Consider the following 26,530-nt stretch of genomic DNA (forward strand, 5'->3'; position numbering starts at 1 on the left):
CCGTGTCCCCTGCATCGGCAGGCGGACTCTCAACCACTGCGCCACCAGGGAAGCCCGTCCCTCTGGTTTTGAAAAGTATTTTTCCAGTCCTTGGGATTCAGGAGCAGCAAGATGGTCTGAGTGTGAGGCCTGGCTCTGCCTCACTAGCTGTGTGGTCTTGGGCAAGTCACTTCACCTCTCTGGACTCACGCTGTTTGTTCTCGCTGGCTTCTGGGGGAACTAAAACATTGGTAGGGCCTAGAAATATACCCCCAGCAGAGCCTGGAAATAGGAAAGCAACCCCTGCAGCCCCAAGGCTGCTTACCTGGTGCTGATTTTGGCTGTCTGCCCCACCCACTGCACCTTTTCTTTTGGGAACCATCCCTCCCTCCTCTCATCCTGTGACTTGGGAAGTGTTGATCCCACTTCTGCAACTCCAGGTGGATATTTCAGCCCTGGCCAATCAGAACACTTCACTACCACCCCAAAGAGTTGGTTCAGGGACAGGCACATGACCCAATCCAGGCCAGTAAGAGCCTGCCCTGGGGCTTTTGCTGCAGCTGCTGGGAAGGGAGACTTTTTCTACTGAGGTGCTGAGCTGGTCCAATGTCAAGTCTCAACTCAGAGAAAAACAGAGCTAGACAGAGAGACCAAGTTCTGATGAATCATGTGAGCCCCTGGGTCCTGCCAAACCTTAAGTCAGAAACACCTCTGACCTTTTCAGTTATGAGTTAATAAATTTTAGCTATTAATTTTTGCTTAAGTTATGGTTTCTGTCATTTACAGTTGAAGAATTCTAATACCCCTTCCTTTTGTGGTCCCCTCAGTTATAAATCAAGTCTAGTGGTGAGCAAACTTTAAAATGAAGTTATGGGTCCCATTAAAAAAAACTTTATCTGTGATTGCTCTAAACAGTCTTTTATCATTTCTCTGTCCCCAGCAAGTTTTTGTTTTTCCTGGTTAATATTATAGGAACTGTCTAGCCCAGACTAGATATTGATTGTAAATCTGTTGTGTTCACTACTGAATCCTAGTGCCTGGCACATAGGAAATGCCTCCTATTTGTTCAATGAATAAATGAACGAGATACTTGTTTAAAATGTCCAGTCTCCCGACTTGCCTGTCTGTGAGGTTCCATACAACTAGTTCCTATTTTTCAAACCTCATCTTCCACTTTCCCCTTGCTCACTCCCATCCAGCCACACTCTCTTAAAAACCCCAGGTTTGTTCCTGCCTCAGGGCCTTTGCACTTGTCCAGCCAGGAAGGCTTTCCCTCCAGTTCTTTCCCCAGCTGGTTCCATCTCCTCCTCCAGGTCTCAGCTCAAATGTCACCTCCCCAGAGAGGCCCTCCCTGACCACCCTGCCAAAGCAGCCTCACCCTACCTTTCTGATGTAATCCCAAGATGTTTGATTTTCTTTACAAATCACCATCTGAATGTCCATGTGCATTTATTTAAGTTTATTGTCTCTCTCCCCAGGAGGTCAGCTCCATCAGGGTAAGTCCTTGTTTTGTTTGTTCACTTCCATGCCCCGGTGTCCAGGCCAGAGCCTGGCACACATTAGGTGCCAATAAACATTTGCCAAAGGAATTCACCCATAAGGATCAGCCTTTGTTACTCTATCACCATGATTTCCTGCATGAAGACCATTCCTCATCAAATCAGGGGTCCCTTCCAAAAGTGTCTGGAGCAGATGTCAACATTGATTCACTGTCTTAGTTGACAAAGACCTCATCTTTAGCCCAGCGTTGCGAGGGAAGCTGGGAATAGGGTAGGGGTGGGGCCTCACCCTCCAGGCTCCTTACTTCCCTTCCCCCAGCCAACCAGGAAATACGAGGCAGCGAGGTTAAGTAGACTCTTGCTGCTTTGTTATAAATATATTATGTACATCCAAAACATGACATTAAAATATTACTCCGTGTTACAGAAAAGATATTAAGGCTTTCTATTATTTACATTAAACAAGCAAGCACCGTTAAAAAAAAAAAAAAAAAACCGAAACAAAAAAGCCCCACTCTTCCTTCTCTGACATACCCCCGGCCAGAGGGGACACTGTGTCCCCTTCCAAATGACCAAGACCCTTTGCAGGGGCTGTGCCCCTCGAAGACATCCTCCGATTAGAAACATCAGCTCTGGCTGGAATCACATTGGCAGATGGGGGAGGGGTGGGGAAGGAGGGGCGTCCAGGCTTGATCAGGAAATTCCAGCCTCACCTGGCCAGCTGCCCCCAGACCCTTGCTGTACTTTGCCATCCTTGGGTGGACAAGCTAGGCTGAAGGTGGTGACTGCGGCTGTCTATCCACCCAGGCCTTGGGGGTCAGTCTGCAGGTCCATGGCAGGGTAATGCTCCAGGGACAGTTAGGTGTGCCTGGGGGCTCCTAGACCACTGAGGGCAAAGAGGAACAGACGACTCAGTGCCCCAATACCAGCCACGCTGAAGGGCTGCCCAGTGGGGCAAGGGGTGGTGGGAGTGTGGGGAGTTGGTGAACTTCTCCTCAACCCAAGGGATGGCTGGCAGGGCGGGGCTCTTTTTTTTTTTTTTTTTTGCAGAGTCAGGTTTGGCAGACAGAGCAGCTCAGGTGGCTGGGGAGGGGTCAAGGAAAGAAAATGAAAAAAAGGAAATGAAAAAAATCAGTGGCTCAAGTATTCTGTGTCACAAGGGGTGGGCTGGGGGTGCCCGGGCCCAGCCCAGGAGGTGTCCTCTCCACCTGGAGGGGCCAGCGCAAGGAGGCTGGAATTTGGCAGATGGCTTCGGTTTGGGGGAGCTGGGTAAGGTTGGCAACGAGGTGGTGGCCCGGAGGAGTTATTTGATCTTCTGTGCCCATTTCATGTCGTCTGCCCGAGGCTTCTCTCCTGTCAGGCCCTGGATGATGTCCTCTAGGCGTCTCCAGAAGCCCATCTTCTCGAGAGGGTAGTTGAGCCAGCCTGCAGTGGAAACAGGGCAGGGGGGTGTGCGGAGGGGTTGAATGGGAGAGCAGCAGTGAGAGGACGTAGAGAGAGAGCTGGCCCTGCCTCGGGCAGGGGAGGAACTGACAGTAAGTCGGCAGGGGGCAGGGGACAAGGACTGACCGAGGAATCTTGGGACAGGGGCTTCCCACCAATGGGTTTAGAGGCTGCTCAGACATGCCTTCATCCTCTCATTCGCCTTCTTATTGAGTGCTTACTATATGCCAGGCATGGAGGCAGTGTTTCTTATCATTTGGCTCTAACACTACCTCTTCCAGGAAGCCTTCCCTGACTACCGCTTAGCAGCGCTCCAGTCCTGTCATGTCACCCTTTCTTATTTCTTTACAGCTTTTATGATAACCTGTAACCATTCTCATTAATTCGTCACCTCCCTGTTTTGTGTTGGTTTTTATCCCCAACTCCCAACTAGAATGTCAGCTCCGAACAGTAGAACCCCATGTTGTTTCACTGTTGATCCCACTGCCTAGGATGATGCCTGGCATACGGTAGGTGCTCAATGAACAGTGCTCATAATCTTATTTAATCTGTATTACAGTCTACCACCTGAACCTTGAAGTAGACACTATTATTAGTCCCACTTTCCGCATGAGAAGACTGAGTCTTGGGGACTTCCCTGGTGGCGCGGTGGTTAGGAATCCGCCTGCCAATGCACGGGACACAGGTTCGAGCCCTGGTCCGGGATGATGAACATGCTGTGGAGCAACTAAGCCCATGCGCCACAACTACTGAACCTGCACTCTAGAGCCCATGAGCCACAACTACTGAAGCCCGTGCACCTACAGCCCGTGCTCCGCAACAAGAGAAGCCTGCGCACCACAACGAAGAGTAACTCCCACTTGCCCGCAACTAGAGAAAGCCCACACGAAGCAACGAAGACCCACCACGGACAAAAATATAATTAATTAATTAATTAATTAAAAAAAAAATAAAGAAGACTGAGCCTTGGAGGGGAGTTTCGCAATTAGTATACGGCCAAGCCAAGATTGATCCCAGTTCTGGTTGAGCAGTTAAATGATTTCCACCAACAGCCTAAATTCTAACCCCTCCAACTGCTCCTAGAAAGCATGACTTTAGGGTGTACAAAAAATGTTTTTTTGTGGCTCTCAGTTCTTCTTCCAGAAAGGCAAAAACCCCCAAAAAACAAAAACAAAACCAAACTAAACACCCCAACCCCTGCCCCCAAACCAGTAGCTTACTGAGTATCTACTATGTGCCAAGCACTTTGCATCTGCCACCTTACCACTCACACCCCAGCCCTGGGAGGTGGTATGTGAAGGAGGCAGCTGTAGCCCCGAGAAAAACGATAACCAGGGAGGCTTGTGAGCCTCCACAAGTCACATATGGAGGAGCTGAAGGCTGAACCCAAGTTGGTCTGACTTAACAGCACGTGTGGTATACTTAACCTTAAAAAGATACCCAGCTGGCCCTGGAAAACCCGGTCGCCTCACCTCATCTCACCTCTGGCACTGGCCCATTAACTACCAACAGCATGTGGGCCTCCTTACTCCTCCTGGGTCACCTGTCCCTGCCGCAGGGCCTCTGTGTACTTGCTGTTCCCTCTGCCTGGACTGATCTGTCCCTATTTATCTGCAGGGAACGCCCCCGCTTTTTCCAGATTTCCGATCTCCTTTATAAACAGCTATGCCCCCTTCCCCCACGACTCTTTGCCCTTCATCCCGCTGTGTTTGCCCTCACAGCACTTCTCACACCTGGACTCTGCCACCTCTCCGACCCTTCTACCCCTCACGCCTCTCACTGCAGCCACACTAGCCTCCTTGCTGCTCCTCAAACCAGGCATGTGGGTCCTGCCTCCAAGGCCCTTCACCTACTGCTCCTGCTGCCTGGAGAGCTCTTCCTCCAGATCTGCATGACTCTCTCCCTCAGTTCAAATGTCACCTTCTCAGCGAGGCCTTCCCTGACCACCCTATTTAAAGGGTGAAGCTCCCCATTTCCCTCTCCTACCCTCTGCATTATTTTCCTCCATAGCAGTTAGGACAATCAGATATAGTACTTGTTTTTTAGTGCTTGGAATGTCCCCTCTTAGAATGTGAATGCTATAAAGGCAGGGATTTTTGCCTATTTTGTTCAGTGCCATGGCACATAGTAGGTGCTCAATAAATATCTGCTGGATGGATGGGTGGTTGGAATCACAACTCCATGAAGGGGGTATGTGTGTGTGTGTGTGTCTGTCTTGTTTACTGCTGTGTCCTTGGCACCTAGAAGAGTGCCTGGCACGTAGCAGATGCTCAAGAAATGTGTGTTCTGAGAGAATGTTCCTGCAGGACTGCACCACCTCCCACTGTGACCTGTGTCCCTTGATCCTAAGGATGGAGCTGCAGTCAGAGTGGGGGCAGCCCATTCCATGCTACCCTATAGTCGCACCTGTGGTGATGCAGAAGTAGGTCTCGTGGGGTGAGACGTGGTGGATGCGATGGTGTTTACGAGGCAGGATGACATGCCAGTCCTGCAGGAGGACGACCCAGCGCGGCAGCCCAAAGTACGTGTGTGACCACTTGTGGATCTGGTTGGTGAAGGTACCGAAGATGATGAGGCAGAAGACGAAGCATTCCCAGGGGTACAGCTGCTCCAGGACTTCTGCAGTGTGGGTAGAGGCGGGGTTACCATAGGCCCCATACAGCTGTCCACAGAGTGGGGGCCCACTGCCAGCCTGGCCCAGCTCCCTTCCCAGGATAGCACCCAGGCCTCTTTCCAACCTCCCAACTGGACTCGGGCAAGCTCAGACTCCCCTCTGGGCCTCAGTCTCCTCTTCTGCTCAGTGGGCAGAATGGAATCAGCATAGGTAATAGTTAAGAATGTGGGCTCTGGAATGAGGCAGAGCTGGGTGCAGATCCCTACTCTGACATTTCTTTTTCTTTTTCGGCCACACCGCGCGGCTTGTGGGATCTTAGTTCCCCGACCAGGGATTGAACCTGGGCCCTCGGCAGTGAGAGCGTGGAGTCCTAACCCCTGGACCACCAGGGAAATCCCCCCTGCTCTGACATTTCTTAACTGTATGAACTTGGGTCAACGACTCTACCTCTTTGAGTCTCAAGCTCTTCAACAACAAAATGAGAATAAGTCTTTGTCCAGATTCCCTAGAAGCAGAGCCTGAGACAAGGATTCATGTGCACATGAGTCATCTGACTGGGGGCGGGGGGGGCGGGAAATCCTCTTCTGGAAAAACATTTGAGGGAGGAAAGCAGGACAGGGCAGGAGAAGAGTTAAGCAAAGATGGGGTGGGGGGAGTCCTGTCTCAGCCTGATCCTGGTGGGGTGGGGGGGGCCTAGAAATGTTAATGACTCCATAGAGTTGGTCCCGCTCAGAGGCCAGGGGGCTGGCTTTTGCAGGCTTTTTTTTTTTTTTTTTGTCACTGGCTTCAGGCTTATCCCAAAGGAAGAGGCGGGACCTGCCCTGGCAGTTCTCAGGACGCTCACAGCAGCTGGGGGACAGGTGCCCCCGACTGGGCAAGAGGAGGTGGGCAGGGCAGCACCCCCAACACCACAGACATTCATCACATCTCCCTGCAGCGGGGCTGCTCTAAAGATCAGCACCGTGTCAAACTGTCAGAACAGGATCTGGCACAGGGGAAGGACTCAACCCCCACCTGACAGACGAGGTGGCTGAGGTTCAGAGAGGTGAAGTGACTTGCTTTGGCACGAGTTTCCTCCCCCCGATAGTCAGGGCAGAGGTCTGAACTCAGGACGGGGTTGGCAGGCTACATATACTCTTTCCACTAAGCCCAGGCAGCAAAACCAGAAGCCCTCCGGGCCAGGGACGTAATTCAAATGAGCAAGGCAGGCCAGGCATTGGACAGCAGGGAGCAGTGGGGACTGTGGCAAAGTGGAGAGCGTGCATCTCTGTCTAAGGGGGGGCCCCTGCAGCTCAGCTCTGGCCCAGTACAGCCAAGTGGGAACAAAGACCCAGGGTGGCCAGATCGGATTGTTCAAGAGAAGCTGGCAACACAGATCTTTCTGTCAAATATCCCAATTTTACATGAGGGAAACTAACTAAAAATTGTTCTAACACTGTGAGGGGCAAACACGCACGAGCTACAGGAGACACATGGGAGGGGTGCGTGTGTGCCTGTCCCCCATGGCTCTCTGAAGGCCCACCAGGGGGCACTCTTACCTGGGCTCTGGGTGCGGAACTTGTAGGCCATGTTTAACAGCGGTAGCAGCGTCACCAGGCAGTTGTCCCCGTTGGTCTCGATGAAGTCGTGCCGCGTAATGGCTGTCGGGTCGATGTGATGCTCCCGGAATGGCCGGATGAAAGCCTGGGTTGGGTAGGGGGACAGGAGGGGGGATCCATCCGACCAGTCAGCCTGTGGTGGTCAGCCACTCTCCCGGACCTCCTGCACACACTCCGCGCGGGCTCACCACCTTGCTTTTGAGATGCTGTCCCACCACGCCACTGCTGCAGATCCCACCCAGCCTTCAGGGTCTGGGTCTAACAGCTTTAGCGCAAGATGGGTCGAAATGACCTGGTGGGGACCTTGGGCTGGCACTGCCCCCCTGTGGGCCTCAGCCTCCTGACCTGGGCTATGGGGGGGTTTGGAGACGATCTGCACCCTCCTTCCCTACCCTAAGACAGTTGAGGAGGCCCCTCCCAGTGACAGGCAGGACCTTTCTTTCTTTCCAACGTCCAAGCCCCTCCTTCTGGTAACAGCCTCCCCTTCTTCTTTTAGTACCAGCTGTTCCAATGGGCTGACTCCTCTGCCCCCTAGTTAAGAGTGAGCACGGGACCCTGGCCTGGCCAATCAGAGCACCCCACCCCTCTGGCCACCTTGACTGGATGAAGGATGGGTGTGTGATCCAAGCTGGGCCAATGGGAAGGAGCTATGGGACTCCGGCCGAAACTATGGGAAAGGGGAGTTCTTCTCCTGGGGGCACTGAGCTGGGAGGAGGGAAGTCTAGGCAGCTGTGAGCCGTCCTGGCCACCTTACGGGGGAAAGCCTACACGAGAGTGGAGCCAGCAGAGACAGACATGGAGAGGGACTGAGTCCAAAGAATATGGTCTGTCCGTCCCACTGGACCCAGCCATGCCCTAATTCGGCTCTACTACTAACATTTTCATTACACGAATCAGTACCTTTCTTTGGTTACGTTTGTACCAGATTTTCTACCACAATCAAAGAAGTCAGACTGACTCAAGATAAAGTTCAATGAAAACAGTGCGGTGTAGCAGGGCAGGCAAAGGAGAATAAGATGTGGCGTGGTCCCCAAATTCAAGGGGTTCCGGTGAGGTGGACATGTATCAAAGCTCTCTGTCCCACGCCTGATGCTTCCAGAAAATCCCAGGGGATTCTTGTTCTAGTCTTGGAGGTGGGGCATGGGGGGGTGTCAGGCTGGAAGCACAGTTCCCATCTTTCAGATAGGGAAACAGGCTCAGAGAGGAAAGGGGACCCACCCAAGGTCAGCCAGCCCGACCTCCTCCTGGAGGAGATGGGCTGGGCTTCGGGGCTGGGTCAACATACGCACCTTCCCCACGATGGGCAGCTCCACGGAGCCCCAGGTGTCGGCTCCCCAGTGCACCAGGCCAGACAAGAAGTCAGCAAGGAGAGCCCCTGCAACTGTGGACACGAGGAGTATGAGCTGGGCGGTGGGGGGGAGGTGGACAAGAGGGATATCCCTGCCCACTCCCCACCCCAAATCAGGAAGTCACTCGCTTGCTTGCTTGCTCACTCATTCACTCATTTGTTGGGGCAGGAGGTGTTCCTTGTCTACGTGGGACACTTTGCTCCCTGTGAATGGAGCCTCAGGAATAACATTCCTGGCCTCAACCTGCCCCTTTACCTGCTCTTCCCCAGGGAGATGTGGGGCCTCATTTGCACGGTGAGTCTGGAGAGAGTAAACCAGGCGTGCTCAGATCAGCCCAACCTTTCCCTATTAGGAGCCAACGGTCCCTTTCTCTCTGACCCCCAATCGCCCCAGGTAGGGAAGGGCTGCTGGTAACCAGATGAAAATGTCCTTCTGGGGTTTGGTGTCGGGAAGTACCTTAGGTCCAGATGGAAGCCACATTCCCCGCAGCCTAAGTTTTATCAACAGTAAGTGGGATAATTTGGCCTCCAGCAGCCTTTTCCTTGTCTTCGTTCTGAATTTGTTCAGAACTGGAGTGGAGTCCCCTCAGAGACCCCCAAACCATTCGCTCACTTGAGGGTTCAGTATAATACAGAGGTTAAGTGCTGTTACATCTGGACTCACATTCCAGCTGTCACTCACTAGCTGTGTGACACTGGGCATGTTACTCAACCTCTCTGTGCCCCAGTTTCCTCTAGATGGATGCGAATGATGATGATTAAAAAAAAAACCACAGCAGCTACCATTTATCGAGCACTTTCTCAGTGCCAGACACAGGTGCTTTACATGCTTGATCTTTTTTTTTTTTTTTTTTTACATGCTTGATCTTAACGAATTCTCACAATCTGTTAGAAGTTGGTACCATTTTTATTCTTACTTTATAGAGGCGGAAACTGAGGCTTGGAGAACAGAAATAACTAGACTGAGGTCGCATAGATGGCAAGTGGCAGAGCTGGGCTCTTAACCTGCCTTGGGGTCCAAATATAACACAGCAGGATGCACCACGACACTGTCCACATGCGGAAACCGAGGTGGAGTGGCCAGCAAGCTGCCCAAGGTAACACACCAGTGCCACCCCCATCACGCTCCCCTCCCTCTGTGTCTCAGCCCTAGTGGCATATTCCCCTTCCCTTACACCCCCCTACATGCCTCTGGGTCTCTGCATTTGCTCTTCACTCTGCTGGAACATTCTTTCCCAAGAGGTAACACAGCTCACTCCCTCACTTCCTTCAGATCTTTGCCTCAAAGGTCCTCTGGGGACGCCTAATCTAAAATTGTAACCACTCCCATCTTCCAGCATTTCCTAGCACCTGTCTTCTTTTCCGAGCACCTATCACCTTGGACTTCATTTCTGTTTGTTTACTGTCTCCCCTACAGGAATATCAGCTCCACAAAGTCAGGGACTTTAGTCTTGTGTTTATGGCTACATTCCAATTCCTCACACATAACGTGGTTCAGTAAACATTCGTTGAATGAATCAATGCAAAGCATTAAGTACAGTGTGGGGCACATAGTGAGCCCTCAATACATATTATTATTGTTGCTATTCAGTCATTCAGTCTGTCAAGCGACATTCTGTGAGGACCTACTGTGTGCCAAGCTCTAGAGCCAGAGGTGCATCAGACCTTGAGCTCACGTCGTTGGGACAGAGATATGGGGGGGTGGGGGGGAGGAAGCTGTAAACAAATACACAAAACAAATGCAGTTTCAAGTGCTGGTAAATGCAGCCCACTGGGTCACATGACTTCAGGCAACCCCCTCCTCCCCTCCCAGACTCAGTTTCTCGGTGTGAACTGGTTGTCCAAGGGTCAGCTGGGCCATTTAAAGGTTATTCGAGTTCTGCTAGGTCCCATAGCCCCTTAGTGACAGGGGACCAGGGCCCTGAGGTACTGTGAAGGCTGAGAAAATCCCCTAGATGCCTCCCTGGAGAGCAGGGCTCATGAGCGAGGGAACAAGAGTGAGTGTGTGCGTCACCGTGGACATGCAGCTCTGGTGTGTGGGCCCGAGTTAGGGGTGGCTGTGAATGAAGGCTTTCCAGAGGCCCTGGAGCATCCACCCCACATACGCCAAACATGGGAGGGATGGCGGGGGTGGGGGGCAGGGGAGAGACAGCTGCATACATTGCAAGTTCCTGGTGACAAGTGGGCCGCCAGGTGGAGACATACAGCACCTCCTGGCATGCAGAAGCCAAAGGTCAGGGCGGGGAAGGGGGTGACACTGCATGGGTGGCTGGGCTGGGGAGAGGGGAGGGCTTGGCAGGGCTCGAAGGCCAGCGCACACAAGGCCCCGCCCAGGGCTACGGAGTCATGCTCCTTAGTGACGGTGCTGGGAGGGGGGACCTGGGCTGGGGAAGGGGTTGGGGAATCCGGGGAAGCCTAGGGCGTTTGCACTTGCTGGTCCTCTACCTGGCACCCCACCCTCTCCCTGAAGATCCCCGAGTGGCTGGCTCCTCTTCAGCCTTCTAGCTCAGAGCAAACATCACCAAAACCCTGGCGAAGCCCTCCTCCCAGGCAGGTGCTCTTGGTCACATCTCCCTGCTTTACTTCTTTCACAGCACTTGTCACCATCTGAGGTGACAGCCTCATTTATTTTCCCCACTTCTCTGATGAGGAAAGGGGCTCAGGGAGGTTGAAGCGTCACCCCTGGTCCCATGGCTTGGAAGTGGCAGCCATGGGATGGGAAGAGGTGAGTCTACCAGCCTCCAAAACCAGCATGCTTTCGTGCCCTTAAACTGTACCTCAGTAGGTCCAGGGGCATTAATAGAGCTCCTACTGCAAACTACACAGGATGCTGTGTACACACTGCCTTGCGTCTACCAGGAGGGACTAGAGGCACTGTGGCCAAGAGCTAAGGGGGAGCTAGATCAAGGGTCGGGGGCCTCACCTCTTGCTACCATATTGCTGTGTGACCCTGGGCAAGCCCTTTGCCCCCTCTGGGCCTCAGCATCTTCACTTGCACAGCGAGGGGTCAGCTGAGGTGCCTCTTGAGCCCCTGTCCCAAAAGCTTGGACTAATCCTGCCCCTAAATGCTGCCTTCAGGAGAACGCAGCCCCCCAGCAGTCCCCCTAGTGCCTCCTCACCCCTGTTCCGTGCAACCACCAATCTGCTTCCCATAACTATACTTTGGTTTTGGCCAATTCTAGAAATTTACACAAATTGATTCTTATGGTATGTGCTTTTTTGGGTCTAGCTTCCTTCCCTAGCATAATGCTTCTAGAGTCATCCATGTGGTTGTGTGTATCAGGAGTTCATCCTTTTTATTGCTGAGTAGTATTCCACCATCTGGATGTACCAGGGTAAATTTATCCGTTTTGCTCCTGGACGACTAGGTTGTTCCCAGGTTGGGGCTGGTATGACTCAGGCTCCTGTGAACATGCATTCACGAGCCTGTGTGAAGATCTATGCCCTCATCTTCTTAGGGTAAAAACGTCAGCTATCTATCTATTCATCCATCCATTCATTTATTTACTTATTTATTTTTCCTTGACATTTATTGAGCACTTATAGTTACCAGGCTCTGTGCCAGAGACGTTTTATAACGTTTTATCTCTCTTAATCCCTAAACTGTACCAAGGCCAGTCCTAAGCTGGTTATACATTTATCTCCTTAATCGTCCTAAGCATTTAATCCTTACAGATGATGACAATGATAATAAACACAATATTAGAAAAATGTCTTGTGATTACGGTTAACATTGGGGTGCTTCCTGTGTGCTGGGTGCTTTGTCAAAGGTGTTAAAAAGTGCCTCATCAGGTGTTTAACTCCCCACAGATTAAATATGGGCTGTACACAGTGACTTCTCTCCAAGGGGAATACAGTACAGAAGCGGGGGCGGTGGGGGAGAGTACCTTTACAGTGGAGAAACCTGACAAATACCACTTGGGCTAGGTGGTCAAGGTCAACATTATGGTGATAAGTCATGCTGATAGTACATACCCTTGCTACGATGTGATGAAAATGGCACTTGACCTCTGAGCGCTTCCTCCCCAAGACACATAACCCACTAAGAAAAACACCAGACAAATTCCAGCAGATGGGCATCCTACAAAACACGAGCACTCCTCCAAACTGTTCAGACCACTGAAAACAGGGAAAACCTGAGAAACTGTCACAGCTAAGGAGCCTCAAGGGACGTGACAACTAAATGTGATGTGGAATCCTGCATGGGATCCTGGAACAGAAAAAGGACATTAGCTAAAAACTAAGGACATCTGAATAAACTATGGACTTTAGTTCATAATAATGTATCCATATTGGTGTACTAATTGTAACAAACGTATGATACTAATATAAGATGTTAATAATAAGGGAAGTTGGGGGCAGGGCGTATATGGGAACTCGCTGTACTATCTGCTCATCTTCCATAAATCTAAAGCTGTCCTAAAAAATAAAGTCCATTTAAAAAAACGTGTATTATCTCACGGCATTGTGATAGGCCCCACCACATCCCACGTGCCAGAGGAGGAAAGGACATCTGAAGGGTGAGGACTGCCCTGAGGCGGTCAGGGCTGCTGGCGAGTGGCCAGAGACCAAGGCGAGGGCCATTCATGACGATGCTGACCCTTCACGTCCACGTCTGGGAAATGGGGATATTAATGGTACTTACTTCACTTAACTACAGTCAGTTAATAACAGTGGGCTAATGCAGGTCCTTGGGACATAGTAAGTGCTCCCCAAATGTAGCTACAGTTAGTAGTTAAATATTACTCCTCTCTCTGAGCCTCAAGCCCCTGGCCTTGTCAGGCTGCTGAGCAGGGAGGGATGTGGGCTTTAGGCAGACGTCAGGAATTTTTTTTGGGGAGACAGAGCCCTCCCCCGGCCTAAGGGAGGAACCGGCTCTGTGATCTACGGGCGGTGGCTGTTTCTAGAGCAGCAACTCCAGGCCTTCAGGCCTGCTGCCCAAGTCCTCTTTAATGGGGGTAGGGGTGGCGGAGGCGGGCACACAGAAGCTTCTTTGTCCCAATGCTGGTGTCAGCGCCCGGTGGCTGGCTCACTCTGGGGGCAGCTTGGGCCTAGTTACCACCCTGCCTGCAGGACACTGGGACAGCATAGGAGATGATGATTCACTCCAGGCTACCCTGACTCACCAGGTGACCTTGAGACAGTCCCTGGGCCCCTTGGGGCCTCCATCTCCCCACAGGTCACCCGGCTGGGACTTCTTTGCACCCTGCCCACCTCAAGGCCTGGTGTGGAGACAGAGGGGCTGAGACAGAAGCAGACACCGCTGAAGGCTGGTCCCTACGGTCCTGGGGCCAAAGCCTGTCTTTACCACCTTTCAGCTCAGATCCCGTGGAGACTTCGCACCTGACCTACGAGGCTGGCCATGACCTGGGGCCCTGCGAGTGCTGACCTCACTGCTGACCTTTGCATTCACTGTGCCTCCCCGCCTGGAACCCCCTGCCCCCTCCCCATTTGTCTGCCACAAACTCCCACTCACTCCTTCAGGCACCGGCTCAGAGCCCTCATACTTTCCCTCCAGTTTCCCCAAGTGCGGCAAATAGCTCGGGGCTCCCGGGGCCACTCATTTATTACTCATTCACACTGTCCTTGTCAAGGTCACTAATGACCTCCACGGGCCAAATCCGGTGGTCCCCTCGCTGCCCATCTTGCTGCTCTGCTCGGCTGGCTGCTCCTAGTTGATCCCTGAGTCTTCTGGAAACACATTCTCCTCTCGGCCTGTGCAAGGCTGCCCAGTTCCCCTTCCTCCCCCTTGGCTGGCTCTTCCTCCTCTCCCGGTCCCAGCACTGGAGGCCACTTGCACACAGTCCCTCGGCCCCACCCCGGGGCCCTCTGCCAGCATCTGGGCTTCAAACACCATCTCTACTCTCAGGACACCCACATTTCCGGATTTCCAGTTTCCTGCTCAACACCTTGCCTTGGCCCTCAGGCAGGCGTCCCAAGCATCTCCCCTCACTCGGGTCCTGGTTCCTTCTTCCATAGTTCGGGCCACTGACCCCTCCCCCCTCCCCTCCACAGCCAACCTGACAGCACATTCTGGCGCTCACCTTTCACAGCTCACCCAGAAGCTGACGACTTGTCACCACCTCCACTGCCCTACAGGGTTCCGGGCCACCACCTTCACCTCCTCTCTGGCCCTCCCTGCCCCCATCCATCCTCCCTGCAGCATGAGATGATGTCAGCTCCCTGTGGGAAAATCGCCAGTGGCTTCTCACAGCCTGTAGAATAAAACCCCCAATCCAGACCATGGCCTTCAAGGCCCTGCACGACCTGCCCCCACTGCCCCCAGCTGTCCCTCAGCTGCCACCAACTACTTTTCCTTTGGTCAGTTTTCTCAGGCCACACGGGCCTCCTCTCTATCCTCCAAATGCTCAGGGCTCACCCCAGCCTCAAGGCCTTTGTAACACTTGCTGTTCCCTCTGCCTGGAACACCCCAGGGACCACTGTTTGCCTCCCCTCCCTCACCTCCTTCAGGTCTCTGTGCAAATGTCACTTTTCCAGAGAGCCTTCCCTGACCTCTTACCTCTCCTCTTCCCTGCCAGTTCCCCTATCTTGACTTTGCTACCCAGGATTGCGTCATCTGTCTGTATTTATTAACTGGGCACCTTTTCAGGGCTTCTGGCTCCCTTGGTTTCTGGGGCCTGCCAGGGGCACCAGAACCTCTTGGGAGACAGCAGCAGGTGGGCTGTGTAGGCTGGCACGGGTGCCCTTACTTTCGGCATGTCAACACACAAATCAGGGCGGCTACTTAAATCCATTAGGAACTGTGCAAACACCACTATCAGGGGATTATCTGCCCTTATCAGCCCAGAGGCAAAGGTGCTGGGTGGAAGAGCTGCTGTCACAGGCAGGTGCGAAGTCTCCTGGGTCTGGTCCCAACCGACCAGGGAGGCAGCGGCCTGCCTGGGATGCCCACCCTCCCGGTTCACACAACATACACCCGGGGCTCTGGGGCTACTGATCCTCTGCCCAGACCAGGCCCACTGCCTAGAACACCCTTTCCACCTAGTGCCAACTAGAGGCTGCATAGTCCCTGGCCAGGTCTGGATATGAAATCCCAGACTCTGCTGCTGCCCGGGTTAGGGTTGACGGGCAAGTCACCTGGCCTCTCGGAGCACGGTGATCAGACCCTCCTCACTCAGTTGCCACCAAGAGTTAAAAGAGCCCAGCATGGGGCCTGCACACGGTAGGCTTGGGAAATATCCGCTGTTAAACTGACCATTGAGGCAGAAGGTCTGAGCCCTGGGGAGTGAATGTTGGGCGGTGTCCCCTCCTCACCTCTACTCAGTTGCTGCCCTCTCAGCAGTTATGCACACCTGCATTTTGCCCTAACAAAGGCCCTAGGAGGCAGGGGCTGTAAGCAGTCTCACTTTCCAGATGTGGAAGACAAGTCTCAGAGGTGCACTGACACTTGCCCAAGGCCACACAGCCAGGAAGTGGCAGAGCTGGGACTTGAACCCAGGACCGTAGGGACCTGCTCGTGACCACCCCCAGATGGGGTGTCGGGGCTCATACTGTCTACATCCCTGCCCTTGAATGTGCTGCTCCAAGGCAGAGAGGCTGGAGGTGCAGGTCCTTCTCACCCCTGGGCAGAGGGGACATGTCTGGCTCCTGTGGGTGGGGCCCAGGCTCCCTGGCACTAGATGGGTTAACCTCCTTCCGCTTCAGCTGGTCCGCCCCCAGCACATGCCTATCCCCACCCCAGACCCAGATGGCTCAATTAGCTGGCCTGAGCGCTACTGGCTCAGGCGACCAGAATGCTTTTAATGCCACTGTGGAAGCTGAACACTTGGGGCTGGCTAGGCGGACCAAGGGCACAGCCGCTGCCCTGTCAGCCTGGGAGCCCAGGGTGGGGGAGGGGATGAACACCTGAATTAGAGGGAAGAGGGGAGGGGCGGTGTGCGGAGAGGAAGGAACTGAGTCACTCCAGGACCTGGGAGTGGAGACAGTGAACTAAGAACTATGTCGTGCTCTCTGTTTTGAGGTGTGACTCTGGCCGGTCCCTTCTCTGAGGCTCAGTCTCCTCGTCTGGAAAATGATGACAACTGCAGCCTCCACCCTCCCAGTCTGTGGATGGGTGAGGACTGACCGATGGAAAACACTCAACAGGTACTAATACACTGCAGCTCATTCATGCACTGATTCAATAAATATTTACCGAGCATCTACTGTGTGAGGCTTTGTGCTTGGGGCTGGGGACACAGTAGCAGACAAAAATCCCTACTCTCAGGGAGCTGATATTTGAGTGGAGGAGATAGGTAATAAACAAAGAAACAGACTGTATAACAGAGTGGGGTGAGGGATGGTGTATGGCAGGGCTGCTATTGTTGAGGGAGAGCCTCCCGGAGGAGGTGACCTAGACGAGGCAGGGAACCACGCAGGTACCTGCTGGAAGAGAGTTCCAGGCACAGGAACAGCATGTGCAAAGGCCCTGAGCTAGGGGTGTGCCTGACAGCACCTGGTGGAGGCACAGCGAGAGGCCACTGTGGCCGGCAGCAGGGGTGAGCCAGAGGAGAGGAAGGAAATGATGTGAGGTGGGGCTGAGGCCAGGCCACGCTGAGGAGTTGGTGTTTTATTCTAAGTATACAGGGGACAACAGGCCAGTGGCGTGACCTCACGGAGGATCCAACGGGATTCTCCCAGCTGCCTGTGGAGAATGGACAGTGGGGGACAGAGGTGGAGGTGGGGAGACCAGGGAGGCTTCCACCATAGTCCAGGCTGGAGGGTGGTGCTGGACCAGGGAGGGGATGTAGAGGTGGACAGTAATGGATGCTGGATGCATCTCGATAAGGACAGCCAAGAGCATTTGCTGATGCTTTGGAGTGGAACGTGAGAGAAAGGAACAAAGGATGACACCCAGGTTTTTGGCCCAAGTGACAGGAATGACACAGGTGCCACTGACTGAGATGGGAGCCAGGGTTCCCACAACCTGTACCCCATTTGTGTGCACACAAGCACACACACACACACACACACGTGTGTAAGTCGCCATCAGAGTGGCGCAGACACTAGGTAGGTCCCTGGTCCCTGGGCAAACCGAGGCAGGCAGCAGGGCTGCGGGCACTCACCGACTCCCAGCATTACGAGAGGTGTGTGCTCCCAGTGAGCCAGCAGCAGGAGGTGGACCGTGTTGTGGGCGATGAGGCTGAAGCACAGCAACACACAGCACCACTCCTGGAAGCGCTTGCCTGCGGGGAGAGGAGGCAAGAGGTGAGTGCAGGGCGGGTAGCAAAGGCCAAGGGATCAAGGATCAAAGCCAGGCAGAGCCAGGCCCATGGGGGCTCTTCGACTGTGTTCTGAGAGTCTGCAGTGCTGACTACAGGCTGAACGCAGGGATTGCCTGCCCATTTCACAGATGATGTCACCGAGGCCTGGAGAAGGGGAAGGGCCTGCCGAAGGTCAGACACTCAGGGCCAGGAGTGTTAAACCAAGCCCTGCTGGTGGGGCCCTTCTGAGCGCAGGCCCCTGTGCACAGGTCTGATGCCCATGAAGCTGGCCTTGCACATGCTGATTCTTTGGCAGACAGGATCAGAATACTGGTCTCTTGGGCCCCTTCGGGCTCTCTCTGGAGACATGTGAAGGAATTTTAATGAGCTTCTTTTTTTAACTGTCATCATCCCATCACCTGTCCCCTTTTGTCGGTAATTATTTGGAGGCAGAGGCTACAAACAGCTTTTAATCATGGAGGTTCAGACCCCGCCCAACCTCCATTAAGCAGGGCTCCAGGCAATGAGTCAGGAATTAAGGAGAAATAAGGCCTTGGTTATCCCCTCTAGGGCTCCAGCCACAGGGAGAAGAGGCAGTGCTGATGAGGAGTCTCAAATTCCAGGGGCCAGGCAGGTGATTTGAAGAAGTGAGGTGGGCTGGGTGGGGACAGTGGAACACCACAGCACATGTGTCCTTTCTAAAGCAGTAGCCACTAACTGGCTGACTACTGCCAAGGGGGAGTGTGGGCCCAGGGAGGCCAGACCTTCTAATTCTCAAGAGAAGCCAGCAATCAGGATGTGGGTGTGAAATTGTCTCTTTAAATCTTGGCACCTGTTTTAATAGCACATGAGCTCAGACAAGCTGATTCACTCACTGCAGCTTTGCTGAAGGTATAGCAACTGAAAATAACCTTTGTGTCCATTGCCGGGGGACTCAGACAAATTAATTTGGTTTATGGCATCTCTGTAGCCAGGAAAAAAGCCTGGTCGACTGTTAATACATGGCTATGGAGGGACATCCAGGACAAACTGGTAAATGCAAACAGCAAAGTGCTAAACAGCCATTTATATGAAAAAAGGGAAAAAAACCTATACGGTCAAGACTTTTTCACGTACGCCCTTTTGAACTTAAAATTTGTGAATGTAGGGCTTCCCTGGTGGCGCGGTGGTTAAGAATCCGCCTGCCAATGCAGGGGACACAGGTTCGATCCCTGGTCCAGGAAGATCCCACATGCCGCGGAGCAACTAAGCCCACGAGCCACAACTGCTGAGCCCGTGTGCCACAACTACTAAAGCCTGCGTGCCTAGAGCCCGTGCTCTGCAGCAAGAGAATCCACCGCAACGAGAAGCCCACACACTGCAATGAAGAGTAGCCCCCACTCACCGCAACTAGAGAAAGCCCTCGTGCAGCAACGAAGACTCAACACAGCCAAAAATAAATAAATAAAATACATTAATAAAAACAAAAAAGAGAAGCCACAGCAATGAGTAGCCCGCGAACCGCAATGAAGAGTAGCCCCCGCTCGCTGCAACTAGAGAAAGCCCGCGTGCAGCAATGAAGACTCAACACAGCCATATATATATATATATATATATATATATATATAAAAATAATAAAAAAAAAGACTATTAAAGCAAAAGGACATAGAAAGACCACGTGGGTGATACAACATGTGACAGGACCCCTGGGAATACTGTTTCTCAGGCAGCTGGTCCCAACGACAAATCTGCTCTTTCATATCTCTACCTGGAACCTCCACCTCCAGGAAGCCATCCCTGATGCCTCCTTTAGCCCCCAGGCTCCCCTAACATGGGACCCATATCATGAGGGACTGTCACTGCCTGTCTAATATCCATCTTCCCCTCCCTAAATGTGAACTCAGGAGGCCTAGGACCATGCCTGGCTTGCTCACCAGGGTCCTGGCACACAGTTGTTGCTTAATAACCGCTTGTGGAATGAACAAATTCCCAACCACGATCCTAGAGAAAGACTGCCAGGCTTTGTCTCTGGGCACCCCTCACTGAAGCACTGTGAGAAGGAAATATGAGGCGTCCCACTGTTCCTGACAGGAAACAGGCTCAGAGAGAAAGGGCCTTGTCCAGGCTGTACAGCAGCAGACTGCACCCTGAGCCAGAATCCGAACAGCTGCCCTGTGAAAAGACCAAGGCTCAGAGTGGGAAAGGACATGCCCAGGGTCACATCCCTCAGCCCCTCTCATACAGATGAGGACCCCGAGGCCCAGAAAGGGCTAGGATCCCAACAGCATCACACAGCAGCAGATGCAGAAGCCCCTTGCTGCTTACTTCGCAGTCAGGGGCTGCTCCCCTTGGGCCACGGGGCCCTGCCACCCCAGGGGCCCCCACCTGGGGTCACCATGACCAGGCCCAGAAGGGCCTTCCCTTTTGTGGCTCCTGTTTGTGGCCAGGACCTGGGGCTCAGAAGCAGGAAGCCAGGAGGGGTGGTGGTAAGGGACAGGTGATTCTTCAGTACAGATCTGCTGCCGCCCAGCCTGTAGGGAAAGCAACAACAACAATGGCTAACACCCACTGAGGCCTATTATGGGCTGGGGTACAGGGTGCAGCCCACATCAGAGATGCTGCAGACCCACTCCCTCTGTCATACTTTGCTCTTAGTTTTGAAAAAATCAGCTACACTTAAAAAAAAAAAAACACACACACGAAATTTGTATTCTCCTACTTCCTTTGAGAACATAGGGCTCTGGCCAGCCCAAGCCTGCCTCCATCAGATGGGGCAAGAGCTCCTGGTTGACCCCAGTCCTCTCCCCTCCCTGCAGCCTCATACTGGGTGGCTTCCCTTGGTGGCGGTCCTGGCCAAGCCCCTGCAGTCATCTGAGGTTTCAAGCCCAAGGCATAGTCTCTCAGTCTCTCATTCAAGTCTCAGTCCCTCCAGGGAGTTACTGTGTGATCCCAACTTCCTAGATGAGGAAACTGAGGCTCAGCGGGTAAAAATGAAAACTGGGTTTGGATCCTGAGCTCGTTAGCCTGGATGTTTGGGGCTGTCCTGATTCCAAAGACAGCCCAGCTCTCTCCCCTTGCCACGAAGAATGTCCCCAAATCTGAATATTTTCCCATCTATACTCTCTCTCTGGCCTCTGGATCCTTCTGCAGAACAAGTGCCTCAACTATGACCCATAAAAAATACATCTATTATAATAAGCAGCCTTCACGGAGCACCTATTACATGCCAGGGACAGTGTCAGGGACGATCCCAACAAGCCCTTGCCTGCCGTACGCCATGGGCTGGGGGCTATTTGCCCCATCCTTCAGAAGGAGAAACTAGGCCTGGAGAGATGAAGTGCGTTGTCCGAAGTACCTCAAGCATCACCAGAGTCACAGCATGGACAGTCAGCTTGGCACGAACTGTGTGGTCAGGTGGTCTAAACGGTGTCGCTTCACAGATGCGCAGACTGAGGCCCAGGGAGGGGAAGGATTTTCCTCAGGACAGAAGGGCTCAGGCCACCTCTGGCAGAGTGCTGAGCCTTGTTTCCCTGAGCCAGCCCCTGGCCTGGCCAGGGTCCACGATCTGGGCTAAGTGACAGTACTGACTGCCTGTTGGCCTGGGGAGGGGGTCAGGCTTGTGTGCGGAGGGCTGGGAGGTGCAGGGGAGGCCATCTCTGCTTGCCTGGGGACAGGCCACAGCCAAAGGCTTGGTATCAGGCCCGACTCTTCTGGTTTCAGTCAGACAAGCCCTGGAACCTGCACTTCTGATGGTCCTTGGCCACTAGGAGACACTCGGCCTCAGGGAGGTGGGGGGACAGGAGGGAGAGACACAGAGGCAGAGAGACAGAGAGACAGAGAGAGATGGGAGAGAACAGGAATCAGAGACACAGAAAGATGAGAAACAGCAGGGTGGTGGTGGTGGGATGAATTGGGAGATTAGGATTGACATATATACACTAATATGTACAAAATAGATCACTAAAAAGAACCTGCTGTATAAAAAATAAATGAATAAAATAAAATTCAAAAAAAAATCGATGAGAAACAGAGAGAAGAGGGAAACAGAGACAGGGAGTGATTATAAGGTGACAAAGAGAACATGAGTATGGCCAGAGAGGAGAGACAAAGAAATGGAAAAAGAACAAGACTGGTGGAGGGAGACAGAGGGAAAGCTGGGCCAGGAGCATGACAGGGACCAGGCCCGGCCAGGGAAGGGGCCTCAGGGAGGCCTGTCTTGGGGGACAGAATCCAGGCTCAGCTCTGGGACTATAGGCCAGGACCCCTACCCAATGCTCCTGACACCCTCCACCTTCCCCCCACCCCATGCTAAGAGTCCCTGTGTCCCACAGGGCAGGGGCATCTGTAATTAGCCAGGGTGGGTGAACAGGGGCTCTGGTGACCCCCCAAGATCCATCCCTGGAGCCTAGGTACCTGAGAAGTGGGACCCACATAGCCAGAGGTCAGTTGGCGCCTGCCGGGAAGCTGGACACCTGCCTTGCCTCCAGGCTTGCCCGTGAGACTGGGGTAGACCTGCCAAGCCCACCCACCCTTCACAAACGCCGGCACCTGGCAGAGGGTGGGGTGGTGCTGCAAACACCAAACCTGGACCCTCTGTGGCTCCCGGGACCTGGGGGAGTGCCTGGGTCAGACACTCCTTGGCCAGACACTCAGGGTCCATGGGATCAGGCTGAGGCTGCCCTGATCAGACAACTCACAGCTCTCGGCCGACGCTAGGCCCACTGTCTCTGCCGCCAGCCCTGCACGCGTGCTGCTCTGCTGACCTGGAACACTGGTGCCCCTCCCGCACACGCACTTGGGCTGGCTCACTTCCACAGCAAAGATTCAGAACACAGAACCTAGAAAGCCCCGACCAGTGTTCTCGTTCTGGTCCTGCTAACTGTCTGTGTGACCGTGGGCAGGTCACCACTCTTTGCTAAGCCCCAGGACAAGTCTTAAAGATGGACAGGGTGCAGGCAGTTCAGGCAAGCCAAACAGATGCCGCCCCTGGCCTTGCTGACCTTCCCCTCTGGTGGGGGCAGACGCAAGCCTAATCCCAGGCACGACAAGCGTTAGGAAGAACACATGTCGGGGCTGGGCTACGAGGAGGCTACGGGGGTCTCGGTTTCCTCCCCTGTAAAATGGAGTTAATACCAGGATGCCCCTGAGACAACTGCAGTGAGGGTGAAATGAGAGCACATAAGGGAAGTGCCCAGCACACAGTCAGTGCTCAGTAAGTGTCAACTCTGTTAACTGCCTTATTATCGCTGCCAGTTGTCATGGTGACAACCCATCACTGGCCCCAGGAATCTCAAGAATTCAGTCCTGGAACCCAGAAACTCTCCCTACTCTCCCCCGACTCACTCTGTTCCAGCCCACAGCCCTCTCTGGTGTCCTGCAAATACTTCAGGCTTGCTCCCACCGTAGGGCCTTTGCACTTGCTGTGTCCCTGGTCTGGACCAATCCTTCCTCAAATATCTTCAGGAGTCCCTCCCTTCTGGTCTCTGTTCAATTGTCACCTGCTCAGTGAGGCCTTAACTGCCCCCTCTCTAAAATGTCACTGTCCCCAACATTTCACTTCTCCCTTTTCTGCTGTATGTTTGTTCCACAGCACTTGCCACCACACTGGGCAAGTAAGGTATTTCCCTTATTTATTGGGTTTACTAAAGGCCAGCTCCATTTTTCCTGTTTTGTTCACCACTTTGCCCCCAAAGCCTAGAAAGGGCCTGGGACGACGGTGCTCAATATGTATTCAGCCTGGCCCCTTATTTTATAGGTCAGGCCCAGAGACTGAGGTTCTTCCTCAAGGCCAAGGGACACAGGCAGGCAGAGGGAGGTCTATGGAATTTGGAGAAACTAGTCTCTTCCTCCTTCACTCCCCCTCTCCAGGCACTCCCCCTGCCCTGCCCCAACTCTAGGGTAAGAGGAGATAAGGCCTCTGATTGCAGGCTTGGGGCACCAGGAGACTGTCTGCAGCCTTAAATCCCTGCAGTGGCTGCTCTTCAGAGAGTGAGGGGCACTTGGGGATACCAGAATTGGGCAAAGATGCAATCATGCTGGAATGAGAAGATCACAGTCCATTGAGGAGGCTCAGAACGCCCAGGTATGATTTGGTTGAAGATGGGTAGGGTTTACTTGAGTGGGCATAGCTGGACACCAAAGGAGGCAGGCTTTGAATCCTTACCCTTGATTCCCAGGTGGTGAGTCTGAGAAGCAGAGAGGTGAGGCAGCTTACCCCAAGACTCACAGGGAGGGTCAGACTATTGGATTAATAATAGGGATGGCCTACTGTGTGACAGGCACTGCACCAAGGTAGACGATCTCATTTCCTCCTCCCAGCAACACTAAGGAACTGATAAACTTTATCTTGTATCCATTTTAGAGGGGAGGAAACTGAGGCTCCGAAAGGGAAAGTGCCCTGGCCCAGGTTACACAGCTAAAAAGAAGAGTCAGGATGCCAAGTCCAGCCTGCCCCAGGGAGCACAGGAGGTTTTAAGTCCACAAGCTGGGTGTTGGGGGAACAGGCTGAAGAAACCATGGTATCCTGGGCCAGGTGCCCAAGTCAGGTATGAAAAAAGTCACACCCAGAACATGGAATTGCAAGTCCAGAAAGGCTTCTGTGATCTAGGACTCAACAAGAAAGCAAATGGCCCAAGGTCACACAGATAGTTATGGCAGAGATGGTATGCAAACCCAGGCCAGTTAGGGAAAAAAGCCAAGGGTGGTAGTGGACCCATGCCCACCCCAGGCAAGGGCTGTGCATGGTGGTTGCCCCCTAGCAAAAGGAAAGATGTCAGAATGTTTGACAAACAAAGCTTGATGTGATGGCAACACCCAGGCAGAGGGGCCTCCCAGTCACTTGACTCTGGAGTTCTCAAAGGCACTTCCCTTAACCCCTGGGGACACTTCGCCCTGCTGGGGCCTGGCAATGAGATTCTTGAGGCTCAATTGCAAGTCAGAGAAGGGGGTGGAGGCTGGTGCTTGCTGGAAAAGAAATGGTAGGCCCAGCAGGAAGAAACCAGAGACCTTGTCCTGGGGCAGAACCAGAGCAAGGGTCTCTGAGTTGTGGTCCGGTCTGGGGACCCCCAAGTCCCAATGGAGGGGGCTAATATATCTACATGGGGGAAGGAAACGGCTGGAATTGGGGCTTGTATATGAGAGGAACTTAAACTGGAAGATTTGCAGTGCCCTCACCACCGGGGATTCCAAAATATAGGATGAGAGTTAATGCAGTGGGGGAATGGTGGTCTGTAGACTGAAACTATAAATCTAAGATGGGGCTTTGGAGGAAGTGCCTCTGGGGCACTCTAGCTGGGGACCCCTGAGTTGGGGTTCCCAGAGCAGGGGTCCTGACATGCCCAGATTTGAGGTCACTACCTCAGGGTCCTGGCTGGGGTGCAGATGGGGCCCTAGAGTGTGAATTTTGGATCTGGGGAACCTGGGATAGGGTGTGACTTTTAGGGGTCAGTGCATGTGGCTGAGAGGCTGCCTTCGGCTTGGACAGGGTCCTGGGGTGGGGGGGTCCCTAAGGCTAGGGGCGCGCTTTGCAGCCGCAGGTACCCCAAGCTAGGATCCGGACCTGGCTGTGTGATGTGAGCTGTCCAGAAAGCCCCGGGGCTGGGATTCTGCCTTGGGCTTGAAAGGGGCGCTGGGGTGGGGTCCCCGGACTTAGGGGAGCTATTTGCAAGTTAGAAGCCGCGGATGGAGTTCTGCATCGGGGCCGGAGGCTGGGGTTCCGATATAGGGGACCCGGGGTCGCTGTCCGCAGTCCAGGCTGATGACTACAGGCCCGGAGGGGAGCTCGGAGGTCCTACCTGGTGAGTAAAGCGCGGCCAGCTCGCGGGCCCCGGCATGCTGCGCGCCCCAGCGCCGGCAATACGCCGCCTCGTCCTCGTCGACCTCCGGCTGCTGGCCCGGCCCGTCTTCGGCGCCCGCCATAGCCACTCGCCCGGCCAGCCCGGTGCGCTCTGCTGGCGGCGGCGGCGGCGGCGGCTGTAGGTCCGCGGAACCGCGGCGAGATCACGCCGCCCAATGACCGCCCAGCCCAGGCGCGGCTGCGGCGGCGGCAGCGGCGGCGGCGGAGGCGGCGGCGGCGGCGGGGGCCTCGCCCGGCCGCGCGTCACAGCCAATCGGGGCCCGCGCCGGGGCCACGTCAGCCAATCAGCGACCTCCGAGCCGCAACCAACCGCGGCGCGCGGGGGTCAGGTCCGCAGCTGGCGCAGCTGGGTGCGGAAGTTGTGGGGTGGCGGCACCTCCCTGCCAGTCCCTCTCCGCCTCCGCCTCCGGCCTGGTCGCCAGCCGCACGGAAACTCGGGCAGCGTCGTCGCCCACCTCGGGCTCAGTTTACCCACCGGTGCAAAGGGCCGAGGTCTTGCGCCGGCGGACCCAGAAGCGGGCGTCTCTTCAGCACGCACAGCCAAGCGCCTATTGTGTGCAAGGAACTCGAGTGGAGGGCGCCTGGGCGGGGCGGGAGAGCCAGGGCTTGGTGAGCACTTTGAACAGTGTCCCTGGCTGGGGCTGATTCACACTGGACCGACTTCTGAGCCCTACCGCGTGCAGAGGTTACGAGGACCGAGCGTACCCCTACTGTGTGACAGCTCGTGCTGTGTGCCCGGGAGCGCCTGTTCTCTTGAGGGGGAGGACAGTAGACTGATGAGAGTCACTGTAAGATTTGGTGAGCGCTTAATATCTGTTAGGCGCCGGGCCAAGCTAGACCGCAGCATATTTTTACTCATGATAACGAGTGGTGTTGCCTCCTCAGAGGCCCCCCTCACCACGTCGCTGAGAGGTGCTCACTCCTCCAGTCGCTGTGACATCACCCCGTCTTCTCAGTGCTTGTCGTAGGCAGTGAACTTACAGTTCGTGTCTCCGCCACCAGAAAACAAGCT

At 54.0% G+C, this 26,530-nt stretch overlaps 1 protein-coding gene across 2 annotated transcripts; it reads right to left on the reverse strand.

The window, feature by feature from the left end:
- Window positions 1-1,881: 1,881 nt before the first annotated feature.
- LOC307062979 (plasmanylethanolamine desaturase 1) lies at window positions 1,882-25,580 on the reverse strand (the record flags this gene model as incomplete). Of its 2 annotated transcripts, none has more annotated exons than XM_079718943.1 (6): window positions 1,882-2,903; window positions 5,328-5,540; window positions 7,074-7,218; window positions 8,432-8,514; window positions 17,547-17,666; window positions 25,457-25,580. In XM_079718943.1, 6 exons carry the CDS (start codon window positions 25,578-25,580, stop codon window positions 2,782-2,784), a joined length of 807 nt encoding a protein of 268 aa, XP_079575069.1. In that variant the 3' UTR covers window positions 1,882-2,781. The 2 variants fall into 2 exon arrangements, with proteins under 2 accessions (XP_079575069.1, XP_079575068.1); XM_079718942.1 differs by having other exon boundaries at window positions 8,423-8,514.
- Between the last annotated feature and the right edge of the window lie 950 nt (window positions 25,581-26,530).

Source organism: Hyperoodon ampullatus (genome assembly GCF_949752795.1).
Source record: "Hyperoodon ampullatus genome assembly, chromosome: 14".
Lineage (NCBI taxonomy): Eukaryota > Metazoa > Chordata > Mammalia > Artiodactyla > Ziphiidae > Hyperoodon > Hyperoodon ampullatus.